This window comes from Aspergillus caelatus, assembly GCF_009193585.1.
Source record: "Aspergillus caelatus strain CBS 763.97 unplaced genomic scaffold BDV27scaffold_249, whole genome shotgun sequence".
NCBI lineage: Eukaryota > Fungi > Ascomycota > Eurotiomycetes > Eurotiales > Aspergillaceae > Aspergillus > Aspergillus caelatus.
In genome coordinates this window covers 19,031-42,028 of record NW_022475512.1, presented here as the reverse complement: position 1 = coordinate 42,028, position 22,998 = coordinate 19,031, and the positions used below count along the sequence as shown (strand labels likewise).

At 47.1% G+C, this 22,998-nt stretch overlaps 9 protein-coding genes and 1 non-coding gene across 10 annotated transcripts; 5 read left to right on the top strand and 5 right to left on the bottom strand.

The window, feature by feature from the left end:
• Positions 1 to 734: 734 nt before the first annotated feature.
• Positions 735 to 1,826, bottom strand: BDV27DRAFT_51105 (uncharacterized protein). Its single transcript, XM_032076809.1, has 4 exons — positions 1,762 to 1,826; positions 1,508 to 1,705; positions 1,060 to 1,445; positions 735 to 968 (listed from the first exon to the last, which is right to left on the bottom strand). Exons 2-4 carry the CDS (start codon positions 1,638 to 1,640, stop codon positions 855 to 857), a joined length of 633 nt encoding a protein of 210 aa, XP_031922788.1. The 5' UTR covers positions 1,641 to 1,705; positions 1,762 to 1,826; the 3' UTR covers positions 735 to 854.
• Positions 1,827 to 2,550: 724 nt separating this feature from the next.
• Positions 2,551 to 3,512, top strand: BDV27DRAFT_162387 (copper acquisition factor BIM1-like domain-containing protein; the record flags this gene model as incomplete). Its single annotated transcript, XM_032073377.1, has 3 exons — positions 2,551 to 2,752; positions 2,814 to 2,885; positions 2,944 to 3,512. 3 exons carry the CDS (start codon positions 2,551 to 2,553, stop codon positions 3,510 to 3,512), a joined length of 843 nt encoding a protein of 280 aa, XP_031922787.1.
• Positions 3,513 to 4,577: 1,065 nt separating this feature from the next.
• BDV27DRAFT_51089 (Zn(II)2Cys6 transcription factor) lies at positions 4,578 to 6,956 on the top strand. The gene is made up of 6 exons (XM_032076808.1): positions 4,578 to 4,719; positions 4,775 to 5,128; positions 5,193 to 5,457; positions 5,508 to 5,945; positions 5,997 to 6,315; positions 6,366 to 6,956. The coding sequence occupies exons 1-6, from the start codon at positions 4,612 to 4,614 to the stop codon at positions 6,916 to 6,918; spliced, it is 2,037 nt and encodes a 678-aa protein (XP_031922786.1). The 5' UTR covers positions 4,578 to 4,611; the 3' UTR covers positions 6,919 to 6,956.
• A 24-nt stretch (positions 6,957 to 6,980) lies between these two features.
• BDV27DRAFT_135751 (uncharacterized protein) lies at positions 6,981 to 7,757 on the bottom strand (the record flags this gene model as incomplete). The annotated part of the gene is made up of 1 exon (XM_032068613.1): positions 6,981 to 7,757. A coding segment is annotated over exon 1 (410 nt), but the record flags the coding sequence as incomplete, so codon positions are not given.
• Positions 7,758 to 8,570: 813 nt separating this feature from the next.
• BDV27DRAFT_149352 (Malate/L-lactate dehydrogenase) lies at positions 8,571 to 10,193 on the bottom strand (the record flags this gene model as incomplete). The annotated part of the gene is made up of 5 exons (XM_032071028.1): positions 8,571 to 8,815; positions 8,910 to 9,012; positions 9,133 to 9,326; positions 9,408 to 9,641; positions 10,178 to 10,193. The coding sequence occupies 5 exons, from the start codon at positions 10,191 to 10,193 to the stop codon at positions 8,571 to 8,573; spliced, it is 792 nt and encodes a 263-aa protein (XP_031922784.1).
• Positions 10,194 to 11,025: 832 nt separating this feature from the next.
• On the top strand, positions 11,026 to 12,952 carry BDV27DRAFT_135749 (magnesium transporter). The gene is made up of 8 exons (XM_032068612.1): positions 11,026 to 11,220; positions 11,291 to 11,334; positions 11,447 to 11,472; positions 11,526 to 11,616; positions 11,664 to 11,754; positions 11,803 to 11,963; positions 12,018 to 12,309; positions 12,362 to 12,952. The coding sequence occupies exons 1-8, from the start codon at positions 11,204 to 11,206 to the stop codon at positions 12,678 to 12,680; spliced, it is 1,041 nt and encodes a 346-aa protein (XP_031922783.1). The 5' UTR covers positions 11,026 to 11,203; the 3' UTR covers positions 12,681 to 12,952.
• Positions 12,953 to 13,458: 506 nt separating this feature from the next.
• Positions 13,459 to 13,530, top strand: BDV27DRAFT_t194. The gene has a single exon. It is a non-coding gene; the product is annotated as a tRNA-Glu (tRNA).
• A 43-nt stretch (positions 13,531 to 13,573) lies between these two features.
• BDV27DRAFT_135747 (uncharacterized protein) lies at positions 13,574 to 14,820 on the bottom strand. Its single transcript, XM_032068611.1, has 2 exons — positions 14,685 to 14,820; positions 13,574 to 14,626 (listed from the first exon to the last, which is right to left on the bottom strand). The coding sequence occupies exon 2, from the start codon at positions 14,516 to 14,518 to the stop codon at positions 13,874 to 13,876; it is 645 nt and encodes a 214-aa protein (XP_031922782.1). The 5' UTR covers positions 14,519 to 14,626; positions 14,685 to 14,820; the 3' UTR covers positions 13,574 to 13,873.
• Positions 14,821 to 14,944: 124 nt separating this feature from the next.
• On the bottom strand, positions 14,945 to 16,472 carry BDV27DRAFT_135746 (uncharacterized protein). Its single transcript, XM_032068610.1, has 3 exons — positions 16,145 to 16,472; positions 15,779 to 16,080; positions 14,945 to 15,718 (listed from the first exon to the last, which is right to left on the bottom strand). Exons 1-3 carry the CDS (start codon positions 16,298 to 16,300, stop codon positions 15,256 to 15,258), a joined length of 921 nt encoding a protein of 306 aa, XP_031922781.1. The 5' UTR covers positions 16,301 to 16,472; the 3' UTR covers positions 14,945 to 15,255.
• Positions 16,473 to 16,888: 416 nt separating this feature from the next.
• Positions 16,889 to 22,965, top strand: BDV27DRAFT_162381 (uncharacterized protein; the record flags this gene model as incomplete). Its single annotated transcript, XM_032073376.1, has 11 exons — positions 16,889 to 16,912; positions 17,800 to 18,175; positions 18,227 to 18,264; positions 18,315 to 18,528; positions 18,587 to 18,694; positions 18,744 to 18,827; positions 18,875 to 19,045; positions 19,098 to 19,122; positions 19,168 to 19,749; positions 19,811 to 20,753; positions 21,061 to 22,965. 11 exons carry the CDS (start codon positions 16,889 to 16,891, stop codon positions 22,963 to 22,965), a joined length of 4,470 nt encoding a protein of 1,489 aa, XP_031922780.1.
• Positions 22,966 to 22,998: the final 33 nt, after the last annotated feature.

Sequence of the window (22,998 nt, the reverse complement as noted above, 5' to 3'; positions counted from 1 at the left end):
TAATCCAGTTTGACCAGCCTAGCAAACAAAACTACTTGAATGCCACTGGAGGACAGTGAGTCCTATTACGAACAACCATGAGAAATGGCTATCAGGCCAAAGAATAAACACATAAAACCAGCTCCTACGCTAAGTCAAAAGAACCAGCCACCGTTGCTATCATATATAACACTAGCTATGGCCATATCCGGAAGTGTCGGATTCTTGAGTCGCCATTCCGATTGATAAGGGCTCATGTCTATATGAGACAACAGCGCCCTAGCCTACTCTGAGCGCGCTAACGCAGAATCACAGGCTCGCATAAGATAGAATCCACATTGTGGGTCCATAAGACGGGCAATTAACGAAGAGCCGGAAGCAAAACCCGAACGTAATAGCGAAAGAAGCGGGAAATTCTTTTGTCGTAGCGGGTCCTTCTCGCGCACCGAGCGGTGGGGAGCTGAGATAAAGGGATTGGGCCAGGGCTTGCCTAGGTAGCATTCATAATGCACAGCGTTGCACACTGCACATAGACCCTGTACTATATGACATAACATATCAATTTATCGGGTATAGAGATCTTAGTATAGCCTTGTTCATGTTGCATCACACAGAGGCAGAGTGCTGTTCTTAACCGGAAGATCGGCTTTTCGAACCAACTTCGTTCCGACATGTCTTGCTTGAAGGCTCCACTAACGTCATTTACATATTCGATGCATCTTTATAAATTAATTCGGAGATTAATTATTACTATCGCCACTCGCTTCCTCGCCGAATAACTTTAACGGCCTAGAGATATTCACAGTAGAGTACTATCTCGTTACTCCACTTAATCTGTTCACTTGGCAGCGTTCCACCAAGTATTCAAGATCCCTTTACAAAAGTGCCACGGCGAGACATCCAGCTAGTACACTAAGCAGCAATCCATCGCGCGAATTGGTAGAAGCAGCTCCAGGGAATAAGCTGACACTCGGCGAAGCGCCGCCAGTCTATATGAAGCAATTTTAGTAGAGTCCCATGCACAAACCCGGGGAAAAGGGAGAAAAAAAAAAGAAAAGAAAAGAAAAATAGAAAGCTTACCGAATTCTGAGAAGGTGTCGCAGAGGAAACCACAGTAGATGCTGCGGGTGTCGAGCTCACCGCACCGCTAGAGCTAGGCTCAACACTAGAGGCAGCAGAGGTTACACCCGTGGTTGCAGCGGTGTCAGTCAATGTGGACGACGGGGATAAGGTGACTGAGTTTTCGGTTTCAGTAGCGCTGGCGCTAGCAGCGGCAGTAGTTGTAGTGGAGGACGCTTCGACAGGGGTGGCGTCCACACCACATCCCGTAGCGGCCTTGGAAACGGACGCGCTGTAATACTTCCAGATGTCGTACTTGAGAGCGCAATTGAGACAGTCAGATAACTCAGTTTTGAAGGTGTCAGTATCGCAGTAGCCGTCTTTACGAGCAGCAACGATCACTCCCCCTGGTTTGATCAGTTGATTGCTATTGAACAAATTTGATAAGCAGAAAAAAAGTGGAACCCACCGCAGTTTGCATGGCAGTCGTATTCAGGCGTACCGGGGTCCTGGCGACGGTGCAATGGGACAAAGTCTGGGTATTGAAACGCATTGGCGCTGACAGCCATGCAGGCGAGAGTGAGGAGAGTAGCGAGATGCATGGTTGGTCTAGCCAATGAGCGAGGGACGCACGAAAAGAGTGGCAATTACTAAATGATTGAAAAAGCTAAAGATGGGTAGTGAGCGAAGACAGTGGGAAAAATAGGGAGATTTAGTGCCTACTTATACACGTTCTAACTGCTAAGAAGATAAAGTCCCGCTTAGGTTGCGCTCCTTAACTGATAGCACAGCGTGGTATCCAAAGTACACAAACGAAAAAGAAAAACAAAAAAAAAAGGTCGTACGACCCTTCGGGGACTGAAGACCCCTCGGGACCGATTCCCAGTCCTGGGATAGTGTCTCACTGAAGCCACGGGTTATGCCGACAGGGAAACAAGAAGAGAAGTACGGAAAGGACCCTCCGAGGCCCTGCTTTGGACTAATCGGAAGTTATTCGTGGTGGAAACGATGTAACTCCAAGAGCGCTAAAAGGGTTAGTGGAGCAGGGCTCCACCCACCATCTTATCTGATTGATCTTATCTGATCCAATCCAGCCCTCGCTTTGCGCCTGCCACGCTTTGTCTACAGGTTCAGTAATCTATTTTGCTTGGCACTATGAGCAGAATTAATTTTTCGCGTAATGTCCTCGATTGTCAGGTATCATTCCACCACGGACAACCATGCCAGAATTTCCGGTGAATGACTTGACGGCTGCAAAATGCCGGAGACCTGAGCGGGGCTTTCATCAAATGAACTCGTCCCTTGGCGAGTGGAAACACATGGCGTTATGACACATGCATGTAGGGCCGTTTTTCGGATCTTCGAGACTTACAGGCGTGGGTGATACTGAGCAGACTGCTGCAGGCTTATAAGTAGCGCGGTTCTGAGCGTCCCAATCCTCTTTCTCAAGGACTTCATACACTCCAAGTCAATTTCCAAGGCTCTGAAAAGCCTCAGCAGGTATCCCCCAACATGATCATGAAAAGTAGCTTTGTGCCACTTGTGGCCTTGTCCTCTGCCATTGGCGCATGGGCCCATGGTGAAGAAGCAGCCAAAGAGATGGGCCCTGTAGCTTTCATGTGGCCGCCAGATCGTGTCTGGGGCGCCGCCTACGATAACACGGCTCCATGTGGCTCATCATCTGGCGTCACAAACAGAACCGACTTTCCTATGGGTGAGTCTCCTTTGAGCACAAAGATATCGCTCCCATCGCTAATGAGTGTGCGTGCTCTAAGTCAATGGCCAACTCGCACTCGTCATCCAAGATGAATCGTGGAACGTTCAGATCGCGATCTCCCACAAAAGCAGTCCGTCAAACGTCCCACATCCCGGTTATACAGGGCATCCGAGCTAATCCTTGTTCAGACCCGAGCACCAATGATGACTTCGAGGCATTCATCGAGGGATCAAGCATCAAAGACATCGAGCCAGGCCATGAATGCTACCCCGTCCCCAACCCCTCTATTGATGTCGAAGAAGGAATGAATGCTACCTTCCAAATCAAGTACACCTCAGATGTTGATACCGACAAGAACGAAACCTACTATGCCTGCGCCGATATCAAATATGTCGCTGCCAGCAAGTTCACAACTCAAGTGCCTTGTTTCAACGTCACAGCGGATGAGTTCACCGCTGTCACCAGTACCACGGCTACCGCTGGTGCCACTGCCACGGCCGGATCATCTAGCTCCTCATCCAAGGACTCGGGTACCAAGGAGTCAAGCTCAGGTCTTTCTGGCGGCGCTATCGCTGGCATCGTGGTTGGTTGCGTGGCAGCTGTGGTGATTGCCATTGCAGTTCTGTTCGGTTCTAGAAGATTCTTGCAAAAGTATCGCTCTTATCGTCAAAAGGCATCTGTTAGAAATGTGGATTGGGCCGAGACTGCTACTGTTGATCCAAAGATGGATAACGAGGGTCTTCGGAAGATTCGGTAAATCTGGTATAGGCATGCACTACCCCTCTTGTGGGTAGGGGGTTCGTGGTCGACAGGTTGGAAGGAAACTCCCTTGATGACTTCTATGTGATGTGATATGAATGGCTGAATGACACCCTTGGCATGGGATATTATATTATGCTTCACTTCCCAAGTCCCTCAAGGTACAAGGGGTTGGGTTGGATATGCTGTGCAATAGTTGTTTGATGAACATCAGAAACAATAACATTCTTTTCTTAATTCAATAATAATATCACGAGATATTAACCCTGGAAGAAGATAACTTGGCTGATTACAATGAAATCATGGAAAATAGCGGTACTGTTCTATAGCGTACCGATTGCTAAGTGGTCGGCCTTTTATTCCAGTCTCCTGTTTCGCCAAATATCTCTCAACCAAAGGTGTTTTATGTGCAAGACATGCGGCTGTCACGTTACCTGGTTATTTCCGCGGGTAGGTCGGAATTCGACTTTTTATCAACCCGCAATAGCCGCTCTAACGTAGTAACCACGAGAAAAACTCTGCTAACTTGTCTTATCTAAGAGAGTAGGGCGTACGCAGGTGGAGAGGCTACTCGAGATATATCATATGTACTTACTTATATGCTCGGTATTTTAAGCATTGACATGGAAGGTGGAGTCCACCGCATCATAGCTACCTAGTATAGTATGGGGTACATAAGAGGAGGCTCAATAATATCTAGTCTGGGGGTTTACGGAGACCCTTGACTTGTAATGACGTCTTGCGCATTGAGGCATTCCATTAGCATTTAAAGAAAGAAGAGTTACTTGTTAGGAGGTAATCGTTCGGCAGATGGTTCTGGCTGAACTACAGTCCAACAATCACAAATAGGGTCAGGAAAGAATAGAATACAGATCACTGGATCAGCCGCATGATTTTCATTGATAGGATTATGGGGCAAACCCCGCTTTTATGCGAGTCGAGGTTAATTAAGGTAAATCTTACCAGTATTGGGACGGACAGCTTTTCTGCCCCTAAAGCACTGCACGATTCGTGATCCTTGTATTTCGCCTCACTAGTTTTTCTTCCTGCCGTTCTTCTACCCCTTATCAACCACCACACCTATTGTGTTCACCATAATGCCAAAATCGCGCCAGGCTAGTGATAACGCCTCGAGACTCGATGGACATGACAGAGTGAATCGGTCAAAACGTGGTTTGACATGTGCCAACTGCCGCGTGAGAAAGGTTGGTTCGATCCGTTATCAATATTCTCACACCGTTTTTCGCTCACCTCATTCAGACAAGATGCGATGGCACACAGCCGGGATGCAAGACCTGCGAGATCTACGGCGTGGAGTGTCGCTATGAAAAGGCCCCACCCATGTCGCAGATCCTTGCCATGGCCAAGAGATTACAAGAAACTGAGCAAACGATCACTGAGCTGCGGGTCGCGTTGCGCGAGGCAAGAGAGGCAAACTTGGCTCAGCATACATTTCCAATAGACCGTCATATTCCCAATACACCCCCAATCGATACCAGTTTCGATAGCGCTTCGCACGCCGAGGCGAGCTCGTCTACACAGGTGGCTTCTGAATCTGAGATGGCGCCGGAGCAGGTATTACTTTCGGATCTCAGTCTCGATGAAAACGGCAAGGTACGTAACGGGTCAACACAGAAAGCCCCATGAACATCCATTGACCCGGTGGCTGTTTGGATAGCTTTGCTACTATGGTCCTACATCCGCCGTCCACGCGCCACCGCCGGTAGAATCAACAAACATAAACGACTCACATTCGTCCATGTCCGACGTCCGGTCACTGCTCACTTCAGCTGCTCTGGAGTCGAGAACCTGGGAAGAATTCGCATTAGGAAATGCATCGATTCAAACCGATATTCCCCGGCAAATGATGTCGAGACTTCTCCAGATCCATTGGACGTGGATTGCGCCGATGTTCAACTGGGTCTATCGCCCAGCATTCATGCGTGAGAGACAGTGTCAGCCCTTACATAAAGCGAGTCTAACTCTATCCCAGGAGATATGGCTATTAGCGGGCCATGCTATTCTCCCTTCTTAGTCGTCGTCATGTGTGCTCACGCGGCACGTTTTGACGATCACCAAATCAGTGAACTCTTGATCTCAAGAGCCCGCCTTCTCCTGGGCACTGAAATACATAATCCCAGCAGCATTCCGACTGCCCAGGGCCTCCTTCAGCTCAGTGCTCGCGAACTCGCTTGGGGTTCGATATCTCAAGCATGGCTTTATAGCGGAATGGCTTTTCGCATGGTTAGCGACCTGGGGCTCCACCACAGCACGACTAAAATCGTGACGCTTGGAAATCTAACTGCGGAGGACTTGGAGATCCGGCGACGCCTTTTCTGGAGCTGCTACTTCTGGGATAAGGCCATAAGCTTATTCCTTGGACGCATGCCCATTCTCCAAGATTTACCATTTGATCGGTGCCCGGAACTTTGTCAGTATTGGACTCGACATCTCGTAGGCATCACACGCTAACCGTCTTTAGTGGATGATTCGGCAGAGAACGATCTATGGGCCCCGTACTATGGTGATCAAACTAGTCCCGATAAGGCGCCCCCAGGGGAATATCCGCCGATGAAGTCTCATTTAGTTTCAAGTTTCCAAAACGTATGCAAACTTGCGGTCATATTAAATGATATCATCCTTCAGCTATACTCCCGTCGTGGAAACATCAACATGGATGAAGCGTTAAACAGAATCCAAGGCAGACTTGACCACTGGAGAGAACAGTCGCCTGTGCATTTAAGATACGACCCGGACAACTTGCCCCAAATCTGTCCCCCGCCTCACATTATCACGCAAAAGTGAGTCTATATCAGGTGCTTCCCGTACAATGTCGCTGACTGAGTTACAGTTTATTGTATTATACCACCATTATTCTGCTACATCGACCTTTCTACTACATTCCAGCGCATCACACTGCTTGCCGCGCAGCTTCAGATAGTATCGAGAAACTTTTGCTTCTCTTCGAGAGGAGCTTTGGATTCACTAGGATTACCTACCTTATGTCTTATTGCATCTACACCGGTGCATCCGTCTTGATGCAAGACGTGAAGAAGGGAGACTTTGACGCTCAAGTCAAGATACAGACATTCCTCCAGGCCCTAAGGCAGGGGACTACAGCATGTCCGGTCGTACAGCGGAGCCTACATATCATCACTAAGAGCCTTAGGGCCGATACAACGAATTTGCCCGATGCTAGACCAGCGTGTACCCCTACCGGACCGACTCCGTTGGCTAGGAATTATCTGCCGGCTTTTCCGTACCCAGACCTCGAACTGGGCTACAGGGCTAACCTGAACCGTGGAAGCACGGATCTTGACGGTTTCACTTTATTGGACTGTTTTCCTGAGGCTCAATATGCGATTATGGACTCCAGGGGAGAATGCTTCTTCCCCCCAGCATAGTTGTACTCCAAACCGGATTGGATAATAAGTTTCATTATTTCCACTATGTATATCTATGATATTGTTCAAGGCCTTCTCATTCGTCGTCATCCCACTGCCACAGCTTTTTTGGGTTCTCTACCCAGAACTTGCGGTCCAATAGTTCTCCAGTGCCGCCTTCGACGTCTTGGTACCACTTTCTACCTCTAGTTATGAATGCCGTATCATCAACATTCCGGCATACTTGCACCATGTTGCGATCTCCTTCTGGGTTGGCCTCCATGCCTGCGCTGCGCGGCCAGTCAGTCACCCAGACTATTCGGTCTAGTGCCGTTAGCAATATGTCGGTTACGTACTCATCGAGGTCGGGAAGACTAGGAAACCGATATGTGCCGCCCCCTTTGGTCCACACTTGCTCCAAGGCGATATACCCCTGAATGATCCATCCAAAGGGCCACACATGGCCGGCCGCTGCTATCATTGCAGCCTTGTTCAGCGGATCACCCCGGGTGCGCATTTTAAGGCGGATACCGCGTACGCCAGCGTTGTGTAACTGTTGCAACACCTCATCCGATACGGTATTCGGATCGATATAAGCCACTGCGCAGCCTTTACCAAGGCGTGAGAGTGCATTCAGAATGGAAATGTAATATGTGTGATAGGCGGAGAATGCAATCAAGCATGCATGCTTAATACCCAAGCTGCGGTGAAAAGCCTGTAGACTAGATAACGGGGCTTTATTGGGTCAGAAGGGATGTAGTGGATGCAATGGGAATTGATCTTCATCCACAATGTGAACGTGGCTGTCCCAAGCCTCTGGGGGCGGAATAGTGTCGACGTCGATAGACGCCAAGGCGTCAAGATAAACAAATTATTATCGATTAAATTTAAACTCAAGCTGTCCAAGTGAAGGTGTCCTCTTTATCAACACTTAGGGTTTCGAACCCAGTCACTACCTTGTGTCTCGTATTACTTCGTGATCTTATTATAACCAGGTTCAATAATGATTCGATGTTTAATCTGCGGGTCACTTTTACGGATCCCGGAAAGTTGCTGGGGGAATGACCGCGGGCATGATGTTATAACAGAGAAGCTTTCAGCTATCTAGAGAAAACCCTAACTCCCCGCAAGCTCATGCATGGTTCACCTTTGACTGTCTCTCTCCACAAATATTCATTGTTGGCTCGTCTGGGGGATGACCGGGGAAATACCCACAGGACGGTCTGTATCGGGATCGGAAGTTTGGAAGCCTGAGCCTGGAGTTGCGGTTGATGTTACTGAGTTGGCGAATAAAAGTCCTGTGTTTAGTTTTATTACCTATGGTAAGGTTAGGGCTTGGACTGGTTGTTTATGTGGTTCAATTGGAAGTTATGAATAGCAGTATGCCATGATCTGTGGTGCTTCGATGTCAAAGGTGTGCCAGAGTAAACTGCTATGCATGTCAAGAACTTCGAAGGTATGTATGTATACACTCGCCAGCGTAAAAACCCAATGGCCCTCCCATACTAAATGCAGCTGAAATACAACATACTCTAGCCATAAAGTATGTAGACATGTAATACAATCCACATTTAGAATGGTAACTCGTCAAACATCGTTCCAGACGTCCTCTATTGACATAACGACAGTTAAGCAGACAATACACTCAATCGTAAACTACATAAACAACCAAATCACGAAGTTTTACTCATCTCCTCCATCTTAATCTGAACCCCAGACTGCAACCCCAAATAATGCAAGGCATCGACCTCAGCCTTAGTAAAAGGAATGCCGTCCCTCCTCCTCCTCCTCCTCCTCCTCCTCCTCTCCTCGACTTCCGCCTCCATCCTCCCACTAACATAAATCCTCTCAAAGCCCTCTACCTTCTTAACCCCCCTCACAGTCCTCAGCAACGTATCCATACGCTCCCTAAACTCCTCTACCCCATCATCAAGAAACACCTCCGGCCGAAACACCAAAAACCAATGCCCAACCCCCTGTGGTCTCCTCATCTCCTTATACTGATCATTGACCCCCCCGCGCAAAAGCCGCTCCACTCATCACCCCGGAAAAGATATCCATCATCATTGCCAACCCACTCCCCTTGGGGCCCCCCAATCGGCAGAACCACGTCCCCTTCCAACGCCACAGCAGGATCCGTCGTCGGCCGTCCCTGCACATCAAGCGCACATCCCTCAGGAATGGACCCCCCCCCCCGTCTCGCAGCCTTCCTCATCTTCCCCCCCTCGCCGCAACACAAGACGACATATCCAGAACAAAATCCCCCTCCACACCACCAGGAACCCCCACCGCAAACGGCGACGTCCCCAGCAACGCCTCCGCCCCTCCCCACGGCATCATTGCCCGACTCGCATTCGTGTACGCGAAACAGGTGAACCCCCTACTTAATGACACGCAGCACGTACGTAGCCCCCATGCCGTAGTGGTTGCTGTTCCGGACGGCCATCATCCCCATCCCGTAGGTGTGTGCCATCTCGATGCATTTGTCGATTGCCAGACTGCCCGCCCACAAAGCCGGAAGGTGTTTTTGGCGTCCAGCAGTGCCATCGTTGGTGTTTTGGTGTGGAATGTTAGTTCTGGGGCTGGTGCTACGACTCCGGCTTGGAGGCGGGCGATGTACCCTGGGAGCCGGTTTATCCCGTGTGTATCGACGCCGCGTAGGTCGGCTAGTATTAGGGCTGTGGCGATTAACTCGGCTCGGTCTGCTGGGACGCCGTGGGAGGTTAGGATTGCTTTTGCTAGGGCTATGGCGGAGGTGGGGGTTATGTTTATGGTTTGGGGTGTTGGGGGGGGGGGGGGGGGGGGGGGGGGGGAGGGGGGGGGGGGGTTCAAGCATTTTGATCATGGTGTTGTTGGTATTCTTGGTTTGATGAAGTAGACTGCGGGTAAGGGGCGGATGGAATTGGGTTGGGTATTGTGCGGTTATAATTGTTCTTATTTCTTGGTAATATAATAAGATTGTATACTATTAATATTAGTATTCATATTAAATCCAGTAGTTAAATAGAGTTCTCGATCTATCTCCCGGTGAGTTCCCGCGGCATATCGATAGGTTGGCGGAGAAGGTGCTGCCGCTTATGGAGAGGCAGGCTGCTGCTGATGAGAGGATCTTAGGGGTTGGGTGAGTTCTGTTGAAGCGAGTACGACGCATCAGGTGTAGTTTACTTTAGATTTAAGGTTGTTGTACGGAATGTTGGTGTGAGAGGTTGTTGTTGGTCATTGGTTAGTTAGGGTTTGGTTACAGTTTCTTGTATGAATTGCAGGATGCTTGGGTATAGACGGTGTATGGTAGTCATTGACTTGGTTTTTTGAGGTTTATGGTTCTTTTATTTTTCCTTTTGAAGAGATAGATATGTGTGTACTTCTCATGTGTGGAGGTATGGTATAACTTTGTCAAGTTGCCAAAAGTACATATGGGGCTATTGAAATATTCAAGTAAATTAGGGAATTAGGGTCGGTGCAAGCATATCCAGGGAAAAAGAGAACCATACACTATGTGCATTGTACGGTACACATATTCGATAAATTTTATCACAATCTAAACATCAATGTACGTCTTTACCAGGTACATTTAAATAACCATGGTAATGGACACTAACAATACGAAGGTGTGGGTGGGGAAGAAGAAAAAAAAAGAAAAACATACAACAGAAGGGATTCGCTGGTGGTCACCCACCCAACTACTAACCTTCCGGCGTGTGGCTTAAGTACGGCTGAGCGGACGGGAAGCCCTGTTTTCCACACCCTATGGTCGTATGTACTAGTGTTTTACTTGCATAAATTTATATACAACTTATAGAAGAAGAGAAATCAATGCTTTTGGCTCACATAAGAAATTATGGTATAAAATAAAGTGATTTGAGCTTATCGATAAGGTTAAGGTCATAGCACCCGCGTCACGCGGGCAACGAATCACAGCACAGGAAACTGCAGAAGAACCAATCAGCAAAGAATGTGGGCAAAGATAAGGTTGTGAGACCCTGAAAGAAACAACAATCAAAAGTCAAACAGTACAAATGCAGATACCGGTATAATAGTTTTGTTGAGACGGAAACTACTGTGGAGCTTCCCAGAGGATTCCCATGTCTGGTACGGAATAAATAGAAAAAAAAAAAAAAAATTAGTATACTAGCGCTGGTGCCTGGGGCTGTGGCTGTGATCCCGCATTCGAGCCGCGCCGATTAACTGAAACAAACTCAACTTCCCCTGCCTGGTGCACGCGGTATCATCCTCGTCTCGCCCACTCACATTAATTCTCTCCGTTATTTCTCTCCCCCCAATCCAATGTCTGGAGGCTTTGTTGAGCATGGGAGCACATGATAAGTACGTAATTGCGTGGTCGCACATATGATCTGTCCCCCATCCAGCCGCTTACTCGCTTGCTTTTGAACAGATTTATTGGCCTCGCACTGGCTGTGCTGGCTTCGGTAGCTATTGGTATGTGTTTATTTATATTTTTTTTTGTCTTTATTTTCTTCGTCTAAGAAAAAGAAAATTACCGGCCCGGTTATACACGCTTGAATAACTGGCTGACGACCGCAATGGGCAGGTTCCAGTTATGTCATCACCAAGAAGGTACGCCGCGGATCGCATCTCGGAGGAATCAAATACCTGACACAGTCAACCAGGGCCTTGTACAAGCGGCGGAGAAATATGGCTTCAGTGGAGAAGGATTTGAATATATGCGAAGCCCGCTATGGTGGTGTGGCATGATCATACGTATGGCTATTAGTCGTGCTACCATCGCCAGAGTCTGACGGTTACAGTGATATCGGGAGAACTCATGAACACAGCCGCTTATGCTTTTGCTCCGGCAGTGCTGGTCACTCCGCTCGGGGCGCTCAGTGTACTTATCAGGTGAGTCCTGTGGCTCCAAATCGTATTTCCTACGCTAATCAGTCCCAGTGCGTTGATGGGCGCATACTTTCTCAACGAGAATATACAAGTCCTCGGGAAACTCGGAGCCGCCATCTGCCTTTTGGGATCGATCTTGCTAGTGCTCCATGCGCCGGGTGACAGGGACATTCAGACCATTGAGGAAATCCTGCACCTAGCGATTCAACCAGGTCGGTTTCTCTGGGATGACATTTTGATATCGACAAACTAATGGCTTCGTATAGGATTCCTCATCTATTGTATCCTTGTCACCGTGTTTGCCAGTTACATGATCTACAAAGTCGCCCCAAGGCTGGGCCGGACAAACCCGCTGGTCTATCTGTCGATTTGTTCTACCGTGGGATCTATATCCGTCATGTCCGTGAAAGCATTCGGAATCGCTGTCAAGCTCACCTTCGCCGGAGACAACCAGTTTACCCACGCGTCCACTTACGTTTTCTCCCTGGTCCTGGTAGTCACCACCCTAACCCAAATGAACTACCTGAACAAAGCGATGGGTGAATTCCCTGCGTCGCTGTAAGTATCTAAAACCCCCAACATCAACAAATAAACACTCACAGCCACACAGAGTAAACGCAATGTACTACGTCGGTTTCACAACCTGCACCCTAACCGCCTCCATCATCTTCTACCAAGGCCTGAACACCAGCGACTGGACCAACATTACCTCCATGATGTGTGGATTCCTCCTCAACTTCATCGGAATCTCCTTGTTGACTTTGTCCAAAACCGGGCAAGAGGCCCGTCCCGAGTCAGTGCGAGCCGTGAGCATGAGGTCGCTAGATTTATCCCATGGGCGATATGATCATGTGCGAACCAGCAGCGTCGATCTTCCCCATCCCCTGGAGAGAAGGTCATCCGGCCTGGACGCCGCAGAGCGACAGTAAGGCCAGACTTGCTATTATAGGAACTATTTCTTTTTATTGCTTTTTTTTTCATTTGTTTTTTTCCTTCACACTCCCGTGTCGATTTTGGAACATTCAGCGTGAAATCGACCACCTCGCTTCTGGTTCGGAGTAACTTCGGACTTTTTGCTTAAAATCGATGGGCCACTGGAGGGCCCTTGAATATACCCTAGATAAAAATCTAACTGTCCTAGTAGATGGGACATGATATGTATGTATGAAATAAGAGAAACTATAAAATGATCTTAAACTAAGAAGCATAGTAAAGAGTTTCACGGTAGCATACCGCCTACGTTTAGCTTGCTACCAGTACTCTTGTGTAGTGACCTTCGGCGATGGCAAGTTTCACAATCGCATACTTGATCTCTATTTTATCAGATTCCCTGGTGGGAGTATTGATATTTTCTTTGTATGAGCTTGGCTAGCCAATATATAGGTTTTTGGTTTTTTATTGGTTCGTCACGATGTGTTTATTAGACTCTTCTTGATCAAGTCTATCTCAGATATATATATATATCTTAAAGGGAACTGAATTGATTCAGCTGAAGACTCCAGTTCTGTCAATATGACAAGATCTGGACCCTCCATACGCTCCTTTAAAGGGAATGATGTATCACAAGTCTCGATATAGTAACTATACAACCCTACCACGACTTTCTCTCTTAGTACTAGACGTGATATTAACTATTTTTGAAACAGGATATGCTTATTTGTTTATTTTGGACTATATATGAAAATAAAGGGTCATTTCTCAACAACATCCGATATGGTGTAATGGCTAACATCGCTGTCTCTCACACAGCAGCTCGGGGTTCGATTCCCCGTATCGGAATAACTTTTTGATTTCTTTTTGTTGTATTGGATTAATCGATCGATAACGATTTCACTTTAGTACCTTGTATTGGCTTCTTATCTTCCTTTTTGAATGTCCGAGGGGTGGGTCACTGTGTACTGTTTGCCCTTCTACTATATATAGACCTAGACATAGATATCAAGACCAGTTCATTCCAAACCAAACGCCCGAACTAACAAAACGAAACCCATAATGACAAACCATGCAGACATACAAAAATCACAAATGATAATACAGCCCAAGGATGTATGCAGGCCCCATTAAACAAACCTCTATCTATCCTCCCCCATCTACCAACCTTCCCAGAACCCACAAACAAAACCTAAGCAGAAGTACTCGACCTCTTCAACCCCTCCTTAACCTCCTCCATCAACGCAAGCAACTCCTTAGCCCCATCCCCACTCCTCGGCTCAAACTCCAACCCTTTATCAATAGCAACCTGCGCCTCATCCCACCGTCCCATCTCAGCCAAACACTTCCCAGCCCTCCACCAAGCCTTCACATTCCCGACTGGCTTACTCTCAACACTACACTTCGCATCGACCAGACCTTCCGCCCACGCCTGCTGCGCCATATACGCCTGCGCGCGGTTCGCAAACAACCCCGCCAGTTCCTCTCTCGCAAGACTCATAGGCTCCCATCCGGGCCGCGCGATCCCCATCTCGATGGCAAAGGTGTATAACCGCACCGCTTCGGCGTAGTTGTCCTTGCGGTAGGCGGTGTTTGCGCTGTCACGGAGCTTGGTGATTTGGGCGCTGCGCTTGGGGTTGATGGGGAGTGGGGGTGGGGGGATGCTGGGCGGGTCGAGGGAGATGAGGCCGCGGTGGAGGGCATTGAGTTCGGTTAGTTCGTTGGTTACTGTGTTTGCTGAGGCTGGGGTTGTGTTTTGTGAGGAGAGGTTGATGGCTTTGGAGGTTGGGTCCAGGACTAATGGGTATTGGTTGTATATGTCGATGCCGTCGGCCATTTTGGGGGTGTTTTCTTGGAGCGTTGGGATTGGAGTGGTATTTGTTTCTTTTTGAGAGTTGGGGTTGGTTGGTGATTTTGGTTGGTGGCTATTCTGGTGGTTCTTGGTCTGGTTGATAGGTTAGTTTGGGTGGTGGAAGTATGAATTTGGGGGGGGGGGGGTTTACCTGGTAGTTTATCTTGGATAGGCTGAAGTAGAAAGTAAAATTAACCTTATGGAAGCGCCTATACAGTCTAAAGGTCAGGCTGTATGGATTGTTAAAATAATATGGTACGAGGACGAGACCGCAAGCTGTCCAGAACAAGTAGCGTTGATACACAAGGCGGTGAAGAACTGCCGGCATTTTGCCATCTGTCCACAGGGTTGTGGATGCTTATTGGTTGTTACAGCCAGGCACTGTGTAGCGTTTTGAGGTGAAACAAAAGATAGTCTAGTTCATAACAAGTGATATAGTACTAGCTAAATTATAAATCAAACATGCTGTTTCCCGAGTGGCTCGGAACTTCAACAAAGCAGAATGTCGTCAAAATCATCAGTGAACATGCGACCTGCCCGGGTCTCAATTCTAATCAATCACAGCATACAATCATCGCCCGGACACGGAAAGAATCATATGTAGAACATCTGTATCAAAACACTTTCCAGAATAAAACACAATACAGCACGGGTATGCGCCGCAACACCGCTCCATGGTTATTTGAGGTACAAAGTCGAGAGTTTTCGAGAGGGGAGTTAGATTAGCGTCCGTAGCCGCTCACACTGGAGCCCATGCCCCATTCCGATGGCGGTGCGTATTCCGAGTTCGGAGCGTAGTGTTGCCCATGGGCACCACCATAGCTGGTAGCGGTGTTGACCGTGTTGTAGTCATGAAGGACGCTTCCGCCGGCATTGGAAGCGGTGGGGTCGTAGGCGCCGTGCATCGCGGTGCGCCCGTTCGGGTTTCCGAACTCATCTACCTCGCTCTGGTGCAGGAGGGCATAGTCTTCATCTCGGTCGGAACGGACGGAAGAGCCCATTCCGCCAGCTCGGCCGGACCGGAAATCATCCTCTTCCTCGAAATCATGGGCGGGATTCGACGAGAAGGCGGCCTGGCTCTGCGCAGCGAAAGTAGGGTCGGAGACAGCATCTGGCAGGGTTCCGGTCCGGCGGAAGTGCATCACGTTACGGAAGGACATAAATGCGGTCACAATGAACAGCAAACTGTAGACACCTTAGGTTAGCAATGCCGCAAGCTGGTTTACCTCGGAATCTGAGACGTACAAGATGACAACCCCCATTATACAAGTAGCCGTGCTGATTTTGCATTTGCTGGCACTGCCGTACTTCCAGTTGTCGCATCCAGTTTTCTTGTCACTGTCCTTGTTCTTGTCCTCTTGGTTGCTGTCTTTACCCTCGGATTTCCCCTGCGCGACATAGCTGGCAACGCAGACCCATGCAGTAAACCATAGTAAGGCATACAGGCAGTCGACAGTCGCAAAGGCGTAGACATTTCCGAAACGGCGTGCGCGCGGCCACATAGGCACTGCGACGAGATAGATGAGACCAGGGATGCTAAACCAGCACTATAAAAAATGCCGTTAGTATGACGTGTCGTCAGCTTGCGCTGAACAGAGTTGATAAGCATACCAAAGCCCAGTACCAGGCTGATCGACCATCAATACCATCACCTTTCGTGAACACGGCAATGGTACAAGCCCATGCTAAGAAGATAATAAACCCTTGAACTCCATGAATGATGTTTTTCGTCCGCCCAGGATTAATCGAGGGTCGTGCTAGTTTCATGATTGCGGAATGTGAGGGGATACGAAGGGTGGTGCCTGACAAAGAAGAGGGCTTCCTTCACGAGGAAACAGGCTGAAAGATCGCTAATGGAGATGAGGCCTGTGGAGATTCTTTGTAACTGACAATAGACCGTAGATATGTAAGTTGGAATATAGTGGTTGTATAAAAAAAAAAAAAAAAAGAGGAAAAAACCGAAAAAAGGGGACCAGATCGTTAACAGCGTCAGAAAGTGGTGGAATGCAATTGTTTATGCGAAGGCTGTAAAAACGGACGACGAGGGCAATCAACGGGGCAACCCGATCGATGCCGCGCGGACGCTAAAATTCACGGATGGAGACTCGGAGGCTTTGCCAACACAGCCGATGTGGTAAAGTGGCTTGCAATTGTCCCAACTCCTGAATGATTCAAACGGTCATACACAACCACAGCTTCATATTGAACGATCAGAGACAGAAGAATGAACGAGATGTAGCTCGATGCAAGGAACATCAATTTGGAAGTATTGAGGAAGTCATGCCTTTACCATACTTGTACCTACGCGGGTGTATCTAGATAACCGACCTTACCATTTCTAGTCTAGTGGCCCTAATGGCCACAGAAATAGAAGCAGAGGTGCATTAAATGCACCAGGAATTATGAACGCTATTGAACCCAAATCACTTGTCATTTTAATACAACCCAAAAGAAATAACATTGTTATTAATCCAGGCTGGGCTGTGGGCCTCAATTGGAAATACACGTCATTGACCTATATTCATCTTTAGTTGGGCACCATTGAGGGCACTAACGCTTTTCAATCATCTATTTATTCGTTTAAATCCAGCTTTTATGAAAGCCAGATGACTAGGATAGGCCGAATTTGCAAGGCAACGCCCATTTGATCTCCGTAGACGGTCCTTGGCATTGTTGTTTCAATCATCATCGTGGTGTGGTGGCAGTGCACAGCAATTCCATCACAGCCACGGAAAATATCCACCCCGTAGAAGGCAGCAATATATATCTAATTATGTGCTCCGTACTCCGTAGAACTGCTCGATATGTAGCAAATATGACTTGGGATGCCAAGACATATCTATCATCACCAATACGAATACTGAGATTGTAATATACGGAGTAACTCTGGGTGAGGGAGAAAAAGCAACCACCAACCGCCGCACAGTCAACAAATATAAAAGTTTTTAACACTATACATTGTACTAATTTTAAAAAAAGTCTTTAATTCAATTCCCCTTCTCTACTACATTGTAGCAAACCCCAAGACTAATCAAACTGGATTCTATCATTATGTGGAAAGCCATAACGCGAGGTGTAAACAGTTCAATAGAGTCACAGCCTTGCCTGTATGAGGCTGGCCCCAGGATTCGCGCCAGCCGTGGCAAGATGGGGTCAACGCCGACGTGTCCCCCATTGGCAAGCGGCAATCGAAGGAAACTACTCTAGAAAAAGACGGGGAATTCGATGACCCAGAGCTTGGACCAAGAGCTTTGGATGAACTGTAGAATGACTACAAACAAGACTCAGCCGAGACCGCTGAATGCCCTGTGTCCGAGACCACGCCTACGGATGAGAAAGCGGTCGATCGAAGCGATAAATCCGGTAATACAGACCTTTGGCAGAGAGCTTTTGACGAACCGAGTGAGGGTTTAAAAGGACGGCTGCGCGAGAACGAAGCTATATCTCCGGCAAATGCCATTGAAGAAGTCATCAATAGCACAAAAGTGAGCTTTGAAGCATATCAAAATGGAGGACTGAAGTTCAAGAAGTACGATGGCAAAGAAGTCAATGTTCACGATGTGGCCAGAAAGATTCTCATGTTGGCTATTCAATGTTCAGATATTATCAAAGGCCTAGCAGCCTTTGATCCTAGTAACCATGGTAAGTAGCCCTAAACACATCTAAAATGGACACGTATTCATTGGTGTCCAGCTTCAAGCGCGTGGGGAATCGTCTCGCTTGGATTGACGGTAAGAAGTGTTGTTTTGGTTGCCACTATATCAAGCTCACCTTGAATCAGATGGCCAAAAATTTCATGGATCAAAGAGAAGCTGCCTTCAAATCATCAGAATTCCTTGCTGATATCCTGGCCCGATACGTTATACTGGATGGTTATTGTCGCACAAAGAAGCTACCAAGCTCTGTTGGGCTCGATGATGCTATTGTAAAAGTGTACAAAGCAATTCTCGAGTATACAGCGGAGGTGAAAAAGCGACAGAGCGCAAGCGTTTTGAGTGCATGCCTATAGTTCTCCTGGTGGTCGCTCAAACTGGTAAGAATTAGATCGCATAGGGAACAGTGTCTTTCCACTTTCCGACACAGAATTGAACAATCTCCTGTCGACCGTGCAGGATCAGGACCAGAAAGTCAGCAATTGGAGTCAAATCAACCATTACATATGTGAGCTACGCACCCGAGGTTATTGCTGCCTATCGCTAATGCTTTAAAGATCAAAGTACCAAGGGGGACGAAATACTCGCCAGTATCGGAAAGGTCCATCAGAATACAGAGATAATCAAAGTCAAAGTCAATTGTACGACTCATCTTTATCTGCTTAATCATCTAGCCTAATTATTGCAGTGGACCAACAGCATAAAATTCTTACGTGGCTGTCTGATATACAATATTCTTATACTCAGAATGATCACCAGAATGTTCGAACAGACAACACTGGTGATTGGCTTTTGAGTTCGGGTGAATATAGAAAATGGAAGGCTACACCAGGCAAAACTCTGGCGCTATATGGACCTGGTGAGAAATCTTTCATCAGCCCTGATAATATTCTCTAAACGAATAACTACAGCTGGCTGCGGAAAATCGATTCTTTGGTAGGTAGACCGCTGTGGTAAAAGACCAACAACTAATAAATCCAGTTCTACCGTCATTAAAGATATTGAAAAAGATTGCAGCAATAATCCGTCCAGTATATTTTCCTACTGGTACTTCCAATTCAACCTCAACGAGACTCAAAATGTGAAAAACATGACTAGAAGCATTATTCGACAACTGATACCTGAGGAGTTTCCAAGATCACTTGTCAATCTATGGAAAGAACATGATCGTCAAAACCGTGACCCAGACCAAGACGAGTTCTTAACGGTTCTCGATGATGTTATTAACAGTCATACGGGAGATCATGTTTTCCTGATATTTGACGCACTCGATGAATGTCCTGACAATGAGGCCTATGAGAGGAATATGCTGTTTCAGGTTCTGAAAGATCTCATTGATAAGCACGGTAAAAAGATCCATCTTCTGGCAACAAGTCGATACGAAGAGAATATTCGCTGCCATCTAGAGGAGAGTTTGAAAATAGATCTTGAGGACCGAATGAACGATGATGTTGAGGCTTTTGTCCGCGATGCCCTCGACCATGGAAAGCTGAGCAGATGGAAAAAAGTAAAGGGGGTCAATGATCAAATTTTGGCAAAGCTTTTGGACACAAAGGAACCAAGGTATTGTCATGCACGATGTTGCTCTGAGCAGAATATTTTGCTGATATCTTCCCTCTGCCAGACGTTTTCGCTGGGCTGACCTACAAATCAAACGACTTGAAAAATGCAAAACAAACGCTCAAATCACGGAATCACTTGAAACGATTCCAAATACGCTAGAAGAAACATACCACCGAATCCTTCAAGAGATCCCTGAAGATGAACAGGAGTACGCGCGTACAATACTCACATGGCTCAGTTTCTCTTTTGAGCCACTTGAGCTAGAGACAGTCGCCGCAGTGGTGGACTTTCCACATCCTGAGGATGTTGTTGAAACTTGCACTACCCATCTGGTGACTGTCAGTCCATCAACTGGGACCATCAAACTCGCCCATTTTTCAGTCAAGGAATTTTTGGTTGTCTCACATCCTAAGCATTGGTATCAGCTAACTACAATTGGTGGCCATATGGACATAGCTAATCGTGTTCTTGACGATCTGCTTGGTAAAACCGAGCTTCTGAGTAAAACACCTAGACATGGTCTACAGCTCTCGAAGTATGCCGCAGACCATTGGGATGGACACTTTTCTGAGCTTACTGACTATGGTGCCAAATTTCCGGACCTAGACAAAAAGATATATCGCCTGTTCGAAGAGCGCATAGTCTACTTAAACTGGCGGTACATGGCTCGAGCTGGGCGTCTGTTGCCACGGTATATAGAAAATGATGTTGTTGAACCGCCCATCTACTTGGCCTGTCATATGGGCATCCAAAATGTTGTTGAGAGACTCCTCTCTCAAGGGGCTAAACCTTGTACAGAATTTTATGACAGCGGCGGATTTAATTGGAGCACATTTAGAGCGGCTGGTTGGAATGGTCATCTTACTATCCTAAACCAGTTGTTAGGGAAAATCGAGATTTCGGCGAAAATAGCTGTGGTTATTGCGAGGTCTATTGATCTCAATATGGCTTTGCCTGAGGAAGTTGAAGCCCTCCTGAATAAACTTTTGAGCAGCAAAAGTCTTGTATGACAGCTCTGCAAATGGATGTGCTCTTTTGAATGAAGATTTTGTTGCAGTCGCAGCGGGGAACCGCAAGTCAGGCTATCGGTTCATGTGCCTTCTTTTGGATAGGCAAGATAAGCTAGAGGTTCCTGTTACCGAGAGAGTTCTTCGAGAAGTCATACATAACTATGATTATGAATGCGGTGAAGAAACGATGCGGATACTTTTGGACAGGAGACGAAAAGACATCCAAATATCCAAAGGTCTAATGAGGGCGATAGTTTATCAATCTTACTTAAACCCTGGTATATTAACTCTGATTCTTCAGTATTCGGGCGCTACGGTTCCTTTGGATCTATGGATCATCGGTGATTTTATATCATGGGCACCAGCGGAGGTGGTGGAATTGCTTTTACAGATCCGTGGTGATGAGATTCAAGTCACAGAGACGTTGTTAATGAATGCTGCTGATGCTGACTGGGATAATGATACAGCGTTTCGCTTGCTGTGGCAGAAAAGGGAGCCTGACATTGAAATCACCTCGACAATTTTGCAGCGTATCGCATCCGGGTACAATGGCTTGAAATGTATGGAAGTTGTACTCACGGAATGCGCCCGAGGCTATTTTCTTGAACATGAAGTGCTCCAAGAAGTGGCAAAGTCTAAACATGGTCTTCCGCTGATGCGAATGCTTTTGAACAAACGAGAGGCAGGACTGGTTGCTTTTGATATTTCAGAGGCAACAATGATAGCAGCTGCTTCTAACCAAGACTGGCCACAACAGATGATGGAACTGGTCATCAACAACGCGGACTCGGAAATTTTAATCAACAAGAAGATTTTATACTCAGCTATTAGCAATTACTTGAAAGGAGAATCTGCTTTGAAGTATTTGCTTGGGCATTATAAGAATCTGCCGATCACGGAGGAAGTATTGGTATCAGCCGCTGCTGATGGAAGACACAACGTACTCAGATTCCTTTTCAACGAATTTCCACATGCTCCAGTGACAGATCGTGTCTTCAAGGCAACTAAGTCGGGGTTTAAGGTGTTGTCACTCTGGTTAAAAGGAGGCCATCATGTACAGGACTGCCAAGTGATAGGGAGTCTTCTGGAGCAAGGCATTGTGAGCTTACAGGAATTGACAGAACTACTTGATGAAGGGCTAGTTGAAATCGATGACAAGCTTGTGGATGCAGTGGGGATCCAGAAAGCTCTGATTATGGCATTACACGGGCACTATGCGATGGAAAAGCTCTTGGATTTACGAGGAAATGACATCGCAGTCCCCGAAGAGGTTGTATTGAAGGCTCTGGATGAAATCCGGGTGGATGATGAGGCCTTTAAAATGTTGGCCGACCGACTAGGATCAGCAGTACCACGTACAGAGAAGATTTTGCGGAAAGCTTTTCTGAATGATCAATCTAAACTCCTGGATTTGTTGCTGAAAGATGGGCGAAATTGGAATCTTGAAAATGTTTGGGATACGATTCGGCGAGGTGATAAAGGCGAATTTGGGTGCATCGTGAGAGCCGCGAATGCTCTACTGCAATATGGAGAATTTGATCTTTCACAGACCTTGTTGGAGTTCCTTCCGTTTCAAGTTGATAAATACTTTGGTTATAAGGACCTTCGCGACTTGGCCAATCTATGTGCTGGACGAGACATATCAGCCCCCGCTACTGAAATGCTCGCAGAGATACTCTTTGGAGGTGCTCCTGAGGACACCATTTACATATGCATCGATGGACTGCGTTTAGCAGTACCCACATCAGAGAAGGTTTGGGATGCGCTTTGGCAAAATGATATCAGCCTTATGCACAAAGTGAGGGTTTCAAAGATTCTTCTGCAATATGGACAACTCGATATTTCACAGACCCTGCTGAGGTTCCTTCCAATCCAGGCTGAGAAATACTCCAGTGATAGGGACCTTGATGAGTTGGTTAATCTATGTGCTGAACGAGACATATCAGCTCCTGCTGCTGAAATGCTCTCTGCGCTACTTTTTGCAAGGGGCTCGGAGTATATAATCAAGAAATTTATTGAACATAAACCCACTATCCAACTCACAGATTACCTTCTTGGGCTTGCGTGTAAGAATGAACGGATAGACACGACGGTTTTGATGCCTTTCCTCTACTCGAAAAGAGCCGCGGATCAGAATGTCAAGGTTGAAAGTCAGAAGCAGAAGACTAGCTCACGTTATTTTGAATCACCAAATCTGTCTATTTGAATGGATTTCAATTCAAGCATGGTCATTTGAATG

Bases quoted from the DNA above. Each gene is read 5' to 3' on its own strand.
- BDV27DRAFT_51105 (XM_032076809.1), bottom strand. From the start codon at position 1,640: ATGCATCTCGCTACTCTCCTCACTCTCGCCTGCATGGCTGTCAGCGCC. The intron at 1,446-1,507 runs GTGGGTTCCACT...TGATCAAACCAG, and splicing joins CGACTGCCATGCAAACTGCG to GGGGAGTGATCGTTGCTGCT. The intron at 969-1,059 runs GTAAGCTTTCTA...TGCTTCATATAG, and splicing joins CGACACCTTCTCAGAATTCG to ACTGGCGGCGCTTCGCCGAG.
- BDV27DRAFT_51089 (XM_032076808.1), top strand. From the start codon at position 4,612: ATGCCAAAATCGCGCCAGGCTAGTGATAACGCCTCGAGACTCGATGGA. The intron at 4,720-4,774 runs GTTGGTTCGATC...CACCTCATTCAG, and splicing joins CCAACTGCCGCGTGAGAAAG to ACAAGATGCGATGGCACACA. The intron at 5,946-5,996 runs GTCAGTATTGGA...AACCGTCTTTAG, and splicing joins TGATCGGTGCCCGGAACTTT to TGGATGATTCGGCAGAGAAC.
- BDV27DRAFT_135749 (XM_032068612.1), top strand. The intron at 11,473-11,525 runs GTACGCCGCGGA...ACAGTCAACCAG, and splicing joins GTTATGTCATCACCAAGAAG to GGCCTTGTACAAGCGGCGGA. The intron at 11,964-12,017 runs GTCGGTTTCTCT...GGCTTCGTATAG, and splicing joins GCACCTAGCGATTCAACCAG to GATTCCTCATCTATTGTATC.
- BDV27DRAFT_135747 (XM_032068611.1), bottom strand. From the start codon at position 14,518: ATGGCCGACGGCATCGACATATACAACCAATACCCATTAGTCCTGGAC.
- BDV27DRAFT_135746 (XM_032068610.1), bottom strand. From the start codon at position 16,300: ATGAAACTAGCACGACCCTCGATTAATCCTGGGCGGACGAAAAACATC. The intron at 16,081-16,144 runs GTATGCTTATCA...CATTTTTTATAG, and splicing joins CAGCCTGGTACTGGGCTTTG to TGCTGGTTTAGCATCCCTGG. The intron at 15,719-15,778 runs GTACGTCTCAGA...AGGTGTCTACAG, and splicing joins ATAATGGGGGTTGTCATCTT to TTTGCTGTTCATTGTGACCG.